The sequence below is a fragment of the Pyxicephalus adspersus genome, chromosome Z, assembly GCF_032062135.1.
Source record: "Pyxicephalus adspersus chromosome Z, UCB_Pads_2.0, whole genome shotgun sequence".
In the NCBI taxonomy this organism is placed as follows: domain Eukaryota; kingdom Metazoa; phylum Chordata; class Amphibia; order Anura; family Pyxicephalidae; genus Pyxicephalus; species Pyxicephalus adspersus.
In genome coordinates, this window is record NC_092871.1 from 68,674,988 (window position 1) to 68,689,421 (window position 14,434).

Genomic DNA, 14,434 nt, shown 5'->3' on the forward strand with positions numbered 1-14,434 from the left:
AATGTAGGTATTCAGATATTAAAGCATAAACAGAAAGTGGATGATGATACCTGGGAGCCCTTGAAGGACCATTGTACATCAATGAAAAAAAAAAAAATCCTCTTCAAGGAACAGGCAGAGGGAGAGGCAATGGGAAATGGGTTTTCCATTGTGGTGATAAATTGAGCCGCTTTGTCCAGGTCACTGAAGGAGCGGCTAGTACAATCCTTTGTTAGTAGATGAAGAGTTGCAGGGTAGTCAACGCAAAGTGCAATTTTAGTTGGTGAAGGGCAGCACACACCGCGTTGAAGACTTTTCTTTTGTGTTAAACTTTGTACACGTAGTACGTGTACAAAAAAAACTGGTGACCATCCAGAGGAGATTTGGCAGATCTATAGGCCCTAAAGACTGCTGACTGACTTGTCAAGGTAGCGGACAATCACCGGCCTGGGAGATTTGCAAGAGCAGGAGCTACCAGGGGAGCACTAGATTGCTTCTGAATCTGCATTCACTAGGGTTGCTGAACCAGTACCTACACCTGTGCTTTAATGCCAAAGCATTTACTCATTGTGCCTGTAACGAATTTTGTTGCAAGAAATAGAAATCTCCTATGATTACTTTCAGCACAATTGTTTCTGGACAATCAAATGTTGTTTAGAGTAATAGAAATGTTAAGACAAACTCAATGCAGCTAGTGTAAAATTGTTTTTGAATCTAGGACACTCAAGCTGCAACCAAGAGTACCAATAACTACTTAGCCATTATTCAGAGAAGTGCACATGACTGTAGATTGCACTTTATCCTATTGCTACTAAGCAATTTTTTTTTGCACACATAAAATGCACATTGGCCTAAAGATTAAACGCCCCTAGGATGTCAAGTTTCAAACTGCATGTACCTCTGTAATAGCAAAACACACATATACTGCAAAATTCTCCATAAAACCTTTACAGCTTCTTTGTTTAAAAGTTATTTTTAAACGATGCCATAAAAATTATTTACTATTATTTTATTTGAGAATGCACAGTGATACCCAATATGTGTTGCAGATTGCTGTTTACAGGGCCACAAATGCGTGTATGTGTATGATATCCCGGTCTTTTTATCATCTGATGCCTCCCCTGTGATTTTCCAGAGCAAATGGAGGATGAAGAGCCTGAGCTAGACCTACTTTATCAGCCAAGACCACAGGGATCTGACAGCCATGAAATAAAGAAAACACTTATTATTCCTCCACTATTCATCCTGGAAGTCTGGATGGAAGTTTCTCAAAGAGAACCTCTAACTCAGGGGTGTCAAACTCTGTCCCGCGGGCCAAATCTGGCCTGCAACGTCCTTTTTTGAAATCCTAAATATGAATTGCAGCTGGCCCACCACTGCATTAAAATAGCGCTGCTACTACAATTCTCTGCCTATGCGTGGCCCAATATTAGACTTTTTTTTATAGAAAGTAATGCCGGTAAAAGTAGTAGCAGCATCACTTGCAACTAGAGGCCTCTCTGCCTATACGTGGCCCTGCATTGAACTGTTTTCTTGACGCAGGGAATTGAAGTAGTGGTGCTATTTCAGTTTCAAGTTTGGCCCGTGACTTTGTTTTTAATTTTGGCCCACTGTACTTGAGTTTGACACCCCTGCTGTACCTGAAATGACATTGCATGATATTCAATAAAGAAAAATGTTCTAGTTAGTAAAAGAGTATTAGGATTAAGGAATATTCTTTTGTGCTACCAATAGATTCAGAACAATAGCATACCAAAGAAAAGGAAAATTCTTGGCACTTACTGGTCAGGACTGGATATAGATGTCCTACGGCTCTCTACAGCTGCATTGCTTTTGGGGCGTCGAGGAACATTAGGCCTAGGAGGGCGAACCTAAAGTAACAAAAAAATTATAAATTAATTAGATGTGTAACAGCCCAGACTGGAAGGCACAGTTTTTTATTTATCTCCACAAAAAACACAAGAAAGTTAAATTATTACCTCATATATACAATTTGGCCAAACTGGTAAATAGGTTTTCATTATATAATAATTAATACATGAATGAATGATATATACCTAAATGGTCAGATCCATGTAATTAAAACAATGCAACCATGTATGCAATAGTTATTAGTATACAATAAAAAAAAACAAAACAAAAAAACAATCAGCATTGATAGCTTCATCTATACTAAAGAGAAATTTTGTCTTTGTAGTATGTCATGCCTTTTCCCGTTTAGGGGGTATGGCGGATATGAAGTACAGCAGAATTTGTTAGGGTCAAAGGTGTCTAGTGGTCGAATTGGCTTCCTCAGGGGGAGTGGAGATGTTTACAGATATTCTGGGTTAACTATGTGATGGTCATGAGGAGTTTGCATAGTTTGGTGTCATCTGCAAATACAGAAATGCTACTTTTAATACCAAAAATGTCATATATAGCTCTATATCAATAATAAAGTTGTTAAACAGTAATAGTCCCAACACTGAAAAAACAGAGCTTAGCTCCATTAGGTCCTGGAGCTTTATCAACCTTAATTTTATCCAACTTTTTATCTAACATATTTATTTTGAGCTATTGTGGCTCATTTAAGGCAGTGTCATTGTTATTAGCAATTTGGACTCGAGCTCTGCCATTTTCCTTAGTGTGCATACAGCTTTTTAGTAAACTCGCCCTTTCTTTATTGCCTTTATAGCTAAGACTTTCATGCAGGCTCCTCTAATGTTGTGAGATAAGGACACTTACCCTATTTGCTGCCTTCTTTCCTTAAATAAGGGTCCTAATTGACACCTGTTTTTTCATAGACTGATTTACGTCACTAATTGAACTCCATACTGCTAATATTATTAATACTAATTAATATTTTGAAAAAGATATTATTAAGATTTTTCAATTAATGATTCAATTACACAAAATGACTGTTCGATCTGTTGGTTTTCTATTACTCTACTAGCCCTACCAGTAAATGATTTGCCATGTAGAAATAGTACTTTTACCAAAAACAACTGTAAACAACAGTATAAAATGTTCTGAAAACAACAGTATAAAATACCTCATAGTTTAAATGAGGCATTCCCACTTTATTTTAATGCGGCCTATTTTGTTTATATTCAAAAACTAAATTCTATTAAGTCCTTGCTTCAAAACAACAAGAACAACAACAAAAAACTTAAGATATTCACAAACTCCTGTCCTTTACTATTTTTTTTGGCCCACCAATATGATCAATTGCCTAGCTGGCCATAGGTACTATGCAGGAGGGAAGATGGGTGAAAATGGCAGAACATGGCTGTCAAAATGGCTCAGGGTTTGACCACAGCAACAAGGTCAAACAGTATCTGTAGCATTGTTTATCTGCTAATACAGGTGCTTTATATGAAAAACAACTGCAGAAACAGGATGTTTTTTCACCAAAGTTTTCTGTTGAATATCCATGATTGCAGGAATAGGCATCATATATACACACACACACACACACACACACACACACACACAAATTGTTTCAGAAGCTTTGCCAAATTAAATACAACCTTACAACAAGGCAGAAAGATACTACCTTGGTAAAATAGCTGTTTCTTTTTTCAAACTGTTGTATTGATAGACCAAAGATGGGTTAAAAAAAGCATATTTCCTGGTCCCTTTACCATCCAACTCAGTTCAGCTTTTTTAAAAATCTTTACCAAAAACAAAAAAAAAAAACTTTGTACCAAACAAATTGAAATTTGCTTACTGTTGTTACACAGGTTAAGTTAGTAACCTTTGAGTTCCTGTTTGAGTTCATTCACAGGTAAATGTTACCTGCATTTGACTTTGTTAAAAGCTGCATTAATCATTGTCAACCTGTCTCTGGACTCCTATTGAGTTGTGTGGAAAGAAAAACAGTTTTCACCTGAAAAATAGCCCATGTACAAAAGCCTCTAAATTTTCAAATGCCAAATTGTAAATTCACTATGTTCTCCTAATGGTTGCAGTTTTTGTAAACTTCTAGATTTCTGCATAAGTTAGATACTTTGTGCTTTAGAATTAAACCTACAAAAGTAGCATCTGTTAAGCTTTGGTAAATTTGTCTTCAGGCCATTCACTACACAGTGCATTCATGTGTTTTGCTGTAATAACTCGAAAAAGGTTTCATACCACCTGTCTTACATTTTTAATTAGGCTCTTTCCTTCTTTAAAGATACCTAAGCCCCACATGTGTCCTTAGGGGAAAACAACTTCTTCAGACATTAGGTGACACCATCACATTTTTTCCAGTGTCAGTGTGTCCTGAGCATTTCAAGCCATGAAAATTTAATGCCACGAACATGAAGATCTAAATAAGATTAAATGTAAGTTAGGTCAGTACCAGGAAAACTATTTTCAGTGAGTGGAAAAGGTTTTAAATGCTGTGTCTAGGAAGTGTAGTATGGTTTGCATTCAGTACATTGCAAGACTTTTAGACAATAGTAATTCTAGGGTTTATTTATGTTAATCCTTTGCAGACTCAGTTTGTTTTTGTTTTTTATAATTGTTATTTTATTCTTCTTGCACACATCTTAAAAAACCTTTAATAAGGTCTGAATACACGTCATTTATATCCGTCTAAAGTTCAGACACAGCTAGGCATTTAGCATTTTAGAAAGAATGTCCTAGTAGTACTTTTATGAAAGGATGACCCTGAAACCATGGTGCTCAGCCTGCTACAGGAGGCCTGATACAGGGCACATTCAGCAAACTTAAATCTGTGTAGAGAAATATAGGTAAATAAGTACTTTAAATATTGTAGTTTTTTTTTTAATAACCCTTTTTTACAATAAACTGGGTTATGAGTCTTACAAGTATTCCAGGAAGGAGGTGGTTAGTTCCCCCTCAGTTCGCCATCTGTAATTTTATAGAAGGAACCCAATTCTTTCCTCTTGGTTATTTTTCACCCAACATGGACACTGTACATTACCAAATAAGTGCTGTACAAAAAGAAACGTTTTCTGGATAGGTGGACCTAAAAAAAAACTAAAAGAAAAATTAGCCTTTTCAATTTAATTAACAAATATAGATCCTGCAAAAAGGGGTATATTTACCACAACTGCTTTATTTCCTGCCTAACAAGAGGTCGATGTTCATTGAAAACGGGATTATTTAAACACAGTTATATATTTTTATTCCGTGAACTAGGATGACACCAAGCATTTTGTAAATATGAAGATAAGTGAAGTAAGAAATTACTATTTGTCCTTCTACTTAAAATTCTCTTTTCACTATTTTCATTTCCTTTTACATCTGAGTGCTGCAGATCTCCTCCAGTCATTTCCTGCCTACATATTCTTACTTTAGTGGCATCTGTCATTGTAACCATGGAAAATATGGCTGTGCCATAGGCATCAGCAAATGGTTTTGCAGTTTCCATTGAAAGGCAAAAAGCCATGAGCACAGCTAGGAGGTGAAGAGCAGTGTGTTGTCATCCTATAACAGGAAGTAACTAAACAAAATGCTTCAAGGCAGGACCAGGTAATTTGAGAAAAATCGCAAGTTTTTTTTTAAAAAAAAGATTGAGATCTTCTAAAGTACATTAATGTGCTAAAGTGGGAGGAACAGCAAAGTTACTGTATGTAGCTTTTCAATAAACAAGTGTTAGTAGCCATATGTGATAAGACTCCATGACTGAAAATAAGGATAAACAATGGCTGAAAGGCTTGAACCAGAGACAGGTTAGCTAGGGAGGAAATGATAACATGATGCTGAATGACCATCAGTTAGGCTCTTTCTGATTTGCTGCAATTCTAATGCTCATTGTGATGACCTGATTGTGTGCAGTAAAACCAGAGTAAACAATTTAATTACAAAGGAGGAGTATATAACATTGTGCAAGACTAAAAGTAGGGCAGGAAACTATCTTTAATAAATAAAATGGGTGATGGAGTTTAGTTTGTATCTGGGTTTTTGTACTGGTAAAACATAATACTTTAAAGAGTTTTGGAACAGGTTTATGAAAAATTCCTATTTTTATTTTTAATATAGAGATAGCCAGAGGACCTGCTCCTCTGCACGCAAGCAAATCACTCAGGACTGATGGACTGTCGAATACCTGGAATATTCACATATACATCATATAAGATTCCTAATCTGTCATATTAGGTTTTTAGCAAACCTGCTACAGCATTGCTCCTGTTACAGGGGAGAGTTCAACGTTACTTCACTTTAAACATCTTCTGGAGGCACTACACCCTCCTGACCTTTTACAATAAGCAGAGTATACCACTCCACAGGATCATATATAACTACTGCAAGGGGCAAATATATGTTGTCAAACTAATACTCCTGAGATAGCCAGAATAGGCAAAACGTCGGGTACAACTAGCAACATGAATCTATGGTAAAAAATCTGTATGGCAAGTAAATGTATATTACTGATGAGTTGATGCATGTCTAGTGCCCCCTGGGGCCTGTGTTGGACCAAAGAAAACTATTGTGGTCCAAATCGAACTTGTTATACTGTGTATTATATTCAGTGCCCCCTAGGGCCTAAATCACATTTTTTCAGACCACTAGATTGTATGGTGGCCTATTTTGAATCTGTGTTGTTCTACAATACTTTGTAGCTGTAGTGCTGTGCATTAGGGACTCCCAGGAAAATACCAAGCCCTATTACCTGTTGTACATTGTCTTGAACCCATAATTCTTTATGTCTATTGTCTATCTCCTATTATTTGTTAGCCACACAACTTGGGATGTGCTCAGGGTACAGTAGCTCTACCACTAGCATTATCAAGTATGGACAGGTAGAAAAGTCCGGTATCAACCAGAATAGGTACTAGGAGTTGGAAATCCCAACAATCAAAGTAAAACCCAAAGTGTGTTATTCACAGTAAAGATAAAAGAAAATAGGACTGCAATATATTAGATTTATGATTTTTGGTTTGACCATGGATACATTTTGAAGAAAGTGATTGCAGTTAATATTTTGGGGTTCAGTGGCAGTCTTTAGACTAAACAGTTTTTTCAAAACAGCTGTAACTACACAAACATTCCCATACAACACTGCAAAGTTTACCAATTACTGCTTTCAAATGTGAGTTTAAAAGTTTCAGATAACAATACCTATGAGTAGATGTAGGTTACTCTTAAAGTAAAAAAAAAATAATAGTTTTAGCAGGCAATGGCCATGCATTGAGAATTTCTAACAGTTTGTTACTTTCTCAAAGCAAGAACAACATAGCATCAAGAGAATAAAAGGATGAAGCCTGTAGCAACTTGTAGAGGAAAAACACACATTATAAAAGAACAACAGAGCTAATTAGGAAGCTGAACTGTCACAGAACAGTTGACTGGCTAGGTGGCAGAAAATAGGAAATTGTGTTTATCTATATTTGTGCATGATGCATGTATAAACAAATATATATATATATATATATATATATATATATATATATATATATACATACATACAGACAACCGATCTTTTTCAGTGGCTATAATTAACCTTTCTTTATCAGGACAGATCAACAGAAGTGTTTGCGCTTGGTGGTGGAAATTTTATAAATAATTTTAATGTACCTCAACACCATGTTATGACTATGATAAACTCTAGAAAATTGTTTGCTACACTTAACTTGGCAATGAGACTTGTTTACTGAAACAAGCAGTAATGTGTTGTCTGTGGAAAGAACCACTGAGCACAGTGGCAGATCCCTGAAAGCGTATCAAATGTTTGGATAGAAACTTCAGCCAACAATAATCTCTTTAATGGAATGTCAGAGTATAGATGGTGGATAGTGGATACTTATAGGTTGCTTTTCTCCCACTCTCTTATGAAGCAGATGTTTTGTTTGCTTTATGGACTTGCTGTACAAAACCCTCTTACAAAACCTTCTCTCAAAATGTATTTATTTAGTTGTCTTATGTCATCAATGAGATCTTTGAGAATCCACGTGACAATAAATCACAAAAATGTTTCATTCTCATCCCATCAAGACTTGATACATTACTCTGCAAGCTAGAAAAGCCCTTGTGTACTTCATGTATTACCCTTGCTGATAGACAAATTGTGGCTAGGCATGCAGGAAAATGTTAAAACTATAGTTTGCGATTCTGAATGCAAATAAAGAAATGAGAGCCATTGTAGCTACATCTATGTACTGATAAGGAAACTGATGTTCTTAAGGTAAATATATGTTGGCACATTTTATCAGAGCTTAATAAATCTCATTAAATAAAAAAACAGGTTCCCTTTTTAGATTTGTTTGACTTAAATAATGCAGTTCTCCGCTGTGATAGGAAATCTTTTTTCATATTGCGAATGTTATTGAATTCCTAAGTGTAGAGGTACAAGCAGTGAAAGCTTGTTACTCTAAAGATGTAGCAAAACATGCATTGTAAGAATTCTTAAGAACAACAGTTTTAAAAGTGCAAGTTCAGCATGGTGAAAAGATTTTCTAGAACAACTACCATAGTGTTCTAATGTGTATATCAAAAACCTTTGACTTGAAATATTACTTCAGTAAAATGTTTAGGTGCTGTAAATTGCACCATATTTCCACAGTAGAAACTAGCCATCCAGATTAGTCTAAGTACAAATGAACAAATTTAAGAAAAATTAATTAAAAAAGCAAATATTTCCCCTTTAAAAAAGAACAAAATTTAAACTTGTAATATAAAAGTATGGGATATCCAGATGTTCTAGCCCTTCACTGTTGTATCCAAATTAGAAAAAAAAATGGATAGAGTTTGAAAGTAAAATACGGTTCATCATCCTTCACCTAATACATGTTTAAAGTGATCCTATCTGTAACTTTACAATTCTGCAAAAATATATTTCTGACATGTTAACAATATAATTTTCAAGATAAGAGCCACATCCTATTATCAAAAAGACATTCTTGAGACCCAGGCAGGTGACTATGCTAATGATGTCATCAGTCTGCTGCAGGCAAAGGAAAGCCTTTCCCAGGTCTCTTTTTCTTAGTGATCACATTGCAAAACTATGATGCAAATCACATGAAAGGCTGTAGTGAGCCAAACATGGACAACTATTTTACACTTATACATTACTTAGCATGCATACACTTAACATAAAACTTATTTCTGATGCTAATTCCACTTTACCAAAACAGTGAAAGAAAGTTGCACTTACAGAACACCAAACCAAACACAATAGAACAGGCATTACACAACTTTACCAAGCCTGGAGAGATGCAAGTTTTTAAGTTGTGTTGTATAGAGAAAGGGGTATCATTCTTGCTTTTTTTAGAATAAGACAGACCCATCTAGGGAAGTTAGAACTACAGAGAGCGAGTCAGGCAGTGTTAAGTGAAAAGTAAAGACTCGCAGACTGTACTCACAGGGATGCTGCACCGCTGTATCCTTGGTGGAGGAGGACGTGGCGGGGGAATCTTTTCCTGCTGCATCAAAATGAAAACTGACATATCAGTAACAAGTAATGCACATGAGCTAGACATCATACCTTAACTTTAACAAGGATTTATCATATTCGAATATGCACTCATAACAAAGGAATCATAACACACACAAAACAAGATTATTGGAACATATTTTATTATAAAGTTAGACTGAAGATTTTTTATTTTTACTTAGTTTATATTTGAAACCTCTCTGTTTGCCTTCAGGCATTCAAGATTCCACTCCAGATTCAAGTAAAGATGAACTTAAATTTAAGAAGTATGGTTGAAAACAAGAAATCCAGAAAAATACTAGCCAAAGATGTCAGAGTCAGCAATGGAAAGTTGAAGGACATAAAGCTGATCTCCACTGGGGGGCAGATCACTAACGACTGACCGGGACAGATGGCCGTCATTTCATATGGCGGATGATTCAGTGGGTTGGCTGCTATTTGTCCTCCCCTATCCATGGTATTGAACAGCACTATGTGTACAGCACTGGTTTATTCTGTTGTCACTGAATACAGGGAATTGGTTAGAGGGGGGTAGGGTAGAGATTTTGTCTGGAGATAGGCTTTAATCCACATTCTACTTAGGGTTAAATAGCGCTACTCTGTATTTTCTTACTAACATTATTCTTCATTTTTTCCACTAACTGCATTTGTTATGAGAATAAAATATTGCTTCAGTAAAATATCTTTTTGCAGAGGACACAAAAATACGGCTTTATAATTTATGAAGTTCTGATTCATTCAGATATGGTTGATTTAGAATGAAGGGTACATGATGTCTGCAATGTATGGCTGATATCCTAATGTCCTCATTCCAGGGCTACAGTTGGGTCCAGTATATGCCTGATAGGTCATCAATACTCAGTACAAGACAAGTGGTGCTCCTTGGCTATCTAGAAGACTGAACTGCAGTTGAGGTTTTCTTTTCATATGTAACTCATTTAATATCCCAGAGGGCTGGCAAACCTTCCAATGAGGTTATGAGACCTTAGCAAAAAAACAAGAGTACATAAAAAAGAAGCTAAATGTGTTCTATCACACTGCTTACAATTGTGCTGCCTTGTTCTGTTAGTCCAATCTCTCGCTCAATGGGTGACAGTTGATGATATTTTTGCCAGCAGTGCCAGAGAAAGCTGACTTAGTTGGAGAATTTGTTGTTATTAAAAACCACTAAACACAGGGGGTTTCCCCGTGCTGGGAGTTATTGTTGGCAGGGGTTTTGTAATGGTGCTTGTTGTTTACCCTGGCACTTGCTAAGTAGTGTTAATGAGGGTTCTGACATTTACTTTTATTGCTAAACCTAATATTGAGCGTTTTTGTTGGCCTTTACACTTGCTAAGAATTATTGCAGGAGTTTGTCATCACTGGCCCTAACACTTGATGGTGATAAAAATTACTGGCCCTAGTGGTTGCTAGTGGTTATTACTGTGGGCACTGACACCAATGCTAGCAAATACTATTGTTGCCATTAACAAAGCCTTTTTTTTTACTCTCATAATCTTTAGTTTTTTTAGGTTCTATATTGCCTAAAACATAGCAAAGCAAAGGTAGAAAGATGGCACAGTTTAAACCATAGGCAACACCCACTTTACTGACCATGCCTACTTTTGACTACGGTTGAAAGCATTTTACCTATCAATCCTTTCAAAACAGGCAGTGAATGTTTTAAGGTGTTTCTTGTCCCAATTGTTACTGAAAGCGTTGTTCTCCCCAAAAAGTGTAAAAAGGGAAAATGCAATGTGTGTATCAAGTAGATTTCCAAAGAATTTCCTGTGCATGTTATCACACTTAACGCTCAAACCCTTGTTTACTTTTTCACGCATTTTACCACCTTAAAACCCATTTGTTTGTTATAAAAATGTTTAGATGGTTATTGTAAATCATGCATAGTGCAGCTCACAGCAGATTCAGTAAAGCCATCTATACAGTTAGTCTAGAATAATATTTCTATGTTAGGCCACACACCATACCACGCAATTATAAAAAAAACTGCATACCAAAAAACCCATACAATTTAAATATTAAAAAAACTGGGCAGAGTTTTACCTTAAACAAGTAAATAACAAATAAGTCTTTTTTAAATAGAATTTCTATGTTGCTATATCTAGCTTTTCATACAATATTACAATGCAGAGAAACCTTTAGTTCCCACACTGTATGGATGCTACAACGGCACTGAAGTTGTTAATATCAATCTGTGTCACCATCTAAACATGGAGGTGGAATCACTGGGACTTAGCCAGACTAGAAATCTGCGTCTGGCATGCACTTCTTTGGAACGATTTACTCCCACTTCTAGTAAAGAGACAAAAACATGATCATATGGTTCCCATCACAGGTTCTAAAATGTGCAGAGACAGAAGTGTGGGATGCTCTTCCTGTCCAACTTTGGCTGTGAACAGATGTGTCAGACAGTAAAACACACATGGATGAAACGTACCTGTCCTCCATTTATCTAGATATTATGTGACCTTACACACAAGTATTGCTGAGATAAACTAACACTAAAGCCAATAAACAACAGTGTCTTTCTTTTGTAGGATATAAAGCAGCTATACTTCTGAAAAAAAAAATATTGTTAACATACTACTTTTCTATCTTTGCCTTTTGGATATTGTAAAGTGATGGTTAATCCTCTGACTCATCAGTCTAGCATGATCTTCAACAGCAGCCAGGGACCATCACAGAGCCATAAACCACCAACCTGAATCCTGACAGGTAGAAAAAAGCACAACAGACGGGAACAGAGCTGACTCCAGCAGAAGAAGCATTAGGAAAATTTCCCCAAAAAAGGGTACATTGGGACAATAGATTTAGAATCTATTGCCACTTCTATTAAAGAAGCAGAACAATGCATCAAAGTCATGAGTCAAAATTCTAAAACCCAAGTGATTAGGATTTCTTCTCTCTGTGTAGAAAGTCTTGGTCTATGGTCCAATGGCCTCCAGTGCTTTAGGAGGCTACAGGATGTTAACAAAGCAGTTCAGAGAAATATGCAGGGACTCCAACAACCTGAAAATCAGTATTTTGTGTATAAATACTTGCATAAACAATATATAGATATTTTAGAAAAGTAAATTTGTGACCCTTGTAGTCAGTGACAATAAATAAAGCAAAGTTTTTTTTGGCAAAGTCAGTCAATTAGATTTATTAAAGCATAAATCAATATTAGGAAAGTAATGATAAGATTATAGTTCCTGTATTAACAAAATGTTTCTAAACAGAGTTCCACTAATATATAAATTAAAGATATTTAAGAGGACAAATATGCTCAATCTGGTGAGTCTTGTGGTCCCGATGCATTTTACCTTTTATAGCTTCTTCAGGGAAGCTTCCCGAGACATAAAGTGCAAGAATATTTCCAGTATCTTCTTAGTGGAGGTAAAGAAACCCGGTAAAATGAGGACAGCATTTTTGGGTCTGGCCTCATAGTGGATGCACAGGGGTGAGCCTGTATTGTGCTCAATCCCCTACATTAGGTAGATTTCCTCTCAGCAGCACATAGGTCCTGAGACAGGCAGATGATTGCCCTGCATAGTGAAGAGGAGTCTTAAAACCTAGCCAAGGAACTGTGGTCCTTGTTGTGGAATCCTATCCGGGGCAATCATCTCCCTGTTTCAGCACCTAAGTCAAAGTGTAAACATGACCATGTGTCTTGTATCAATGCTTGGGCCTTTCATCAGTTGGCGCTGAGAAAACACGCTGAGGGGATGTTCCTACTTTTGCCTTCACAACTTCCATAATTTTTCATGGCACAGGTTCAACAAGTTGCTAGATGGATTTTGGTCCATACTGACATGATAGCATCACGCAGATTCTTCAGATTTGTTGGCTGCAAATCAAATCACTCTAATTTTACCACTTCGCAAAAGTGCTCTATTAAATTGAGATCTAGTGACTGCGGGGGTCATATGAGTACACTGAACTCATTGTCATTTTCAAGAAATTAGTTGGAGATGATTTGCGCTTTGTAACATGACACTTTATCCTTTTGGAAGTGGCCATCAGAAGATGGGTATGCTGTGGTCATAAAGGGAGGGATGGCATAGTCAAAAAAACAAAACTGAGGAGTAAAAGAGAGTAGAGTAGTAAACTTGTTGCTTACAGTGACAAATCATAGCTGCTCATAGTTCACAATCGGAGAAGCTTTTATCACTTGAAAAAAGGAATCTGATTGGTCATTAGTTTCCCTGTTATGTACTTAGACTTCATCTCGCTTATTATGAAACACACGACCCGTTATTGCATTTCTTTTAAGAATTAGCAGATAACACCCTCCTGCTAACAGCTGCAAACATCAGACCATGAACACACCAATCTCAGATCACACCTTAGTGTATTATTCCTTTTTATTTCTCAGGTTAATTTTAAGTGTCTAGTACAAATTACAGTAGGAAAAGTCTTGGATAATTTTATGAACAAATATATCTTTGCCATTACAAAAGCTTAGACTCTCATCCAAAATTTTCCAAAGCAATGCATATAAGCTTTCAGTAAGAGTGACTGTTCAATGAAGGTTTAAATCAACCAATATCACTGTTTATGCTACTAACTCTGTAAATGTTTCTGCCAATTAGACAAATACAAACAGGCAGAATAAACAATTGAAAGTCTAGGAGCTTTGGAGTAGAGAAAGCTTGTCTGTAAGTAGGGCATTTTACTCTGCAGTTGTGTGAGAATGAGAAGATAAATATGCTTCATCACAGGGCTGAATACTGACCACTTCAAGCTCAAAGGCTTGTTTTAATTGCAAATTTCTGCAATGTGCAGATTCACCTATCCTACATATGTCCTTCAGCTACTCCAAGGACATGAGGATAGCCCTGAGAAATAATGTTTGAAACACGGATAATCCTCGCCTTAAGCCAATTTTTGCAATAGAAAGTTTTTTTTTTCGTTCTCTCTAGGCTTCACATACAGTAAGCTCGTCCACAGCCTGAGCAGGATCCCCTGTGGCATGGAAAAGCTGCAGCATGTTATAAAAATGAGACATACAAACCACATAAGCTTGGGGTTCCTGAGTTTAACACATTCACGGACAGTTTATTTCAAACTGCATATCCAGTGGAACAGTCATTAGAAATAAAGAAAAAG

At 36.4% G+C, this 14,434-nt stretch overlaps 1 protein-coding gene across 14 annotated transcripts in view; it reads right to left on the reverse strand.

Moving 5' to 3' along the window:
• The window catches only part of DENND1A (DENN domain containing 1A), a 651,854-nt gene that overhangs the window by 14,787 nt on the left and 622,633 nt on the right, over nt 1-14,434 (reverse strand). For 8 of the 14 annotated variants that reach the window (XM_072430340.1, XM_072430333.1, XM_072430329.1 and 5 more), the window contains 2 exons: nt 9,273-9,332; nt 1,762-1,850 (listed from right to left, as the gene is read on the reverse strand). In XM_072430340.1, the coding sequence (XP_072286441.1) occupies nt 1,762-1,850; nt 9,273-9,332 (149 nt within the window). The remainder of the gene's footprint in view (nt 1-1,761; nt 1,851-9,272; nt 9,333-14,434) is intronic. The other 6 variants (XM_072430330.1, XM_072430331.1, XM_072430338.1 and 3 more) reach the window with 2 other exon arrangements.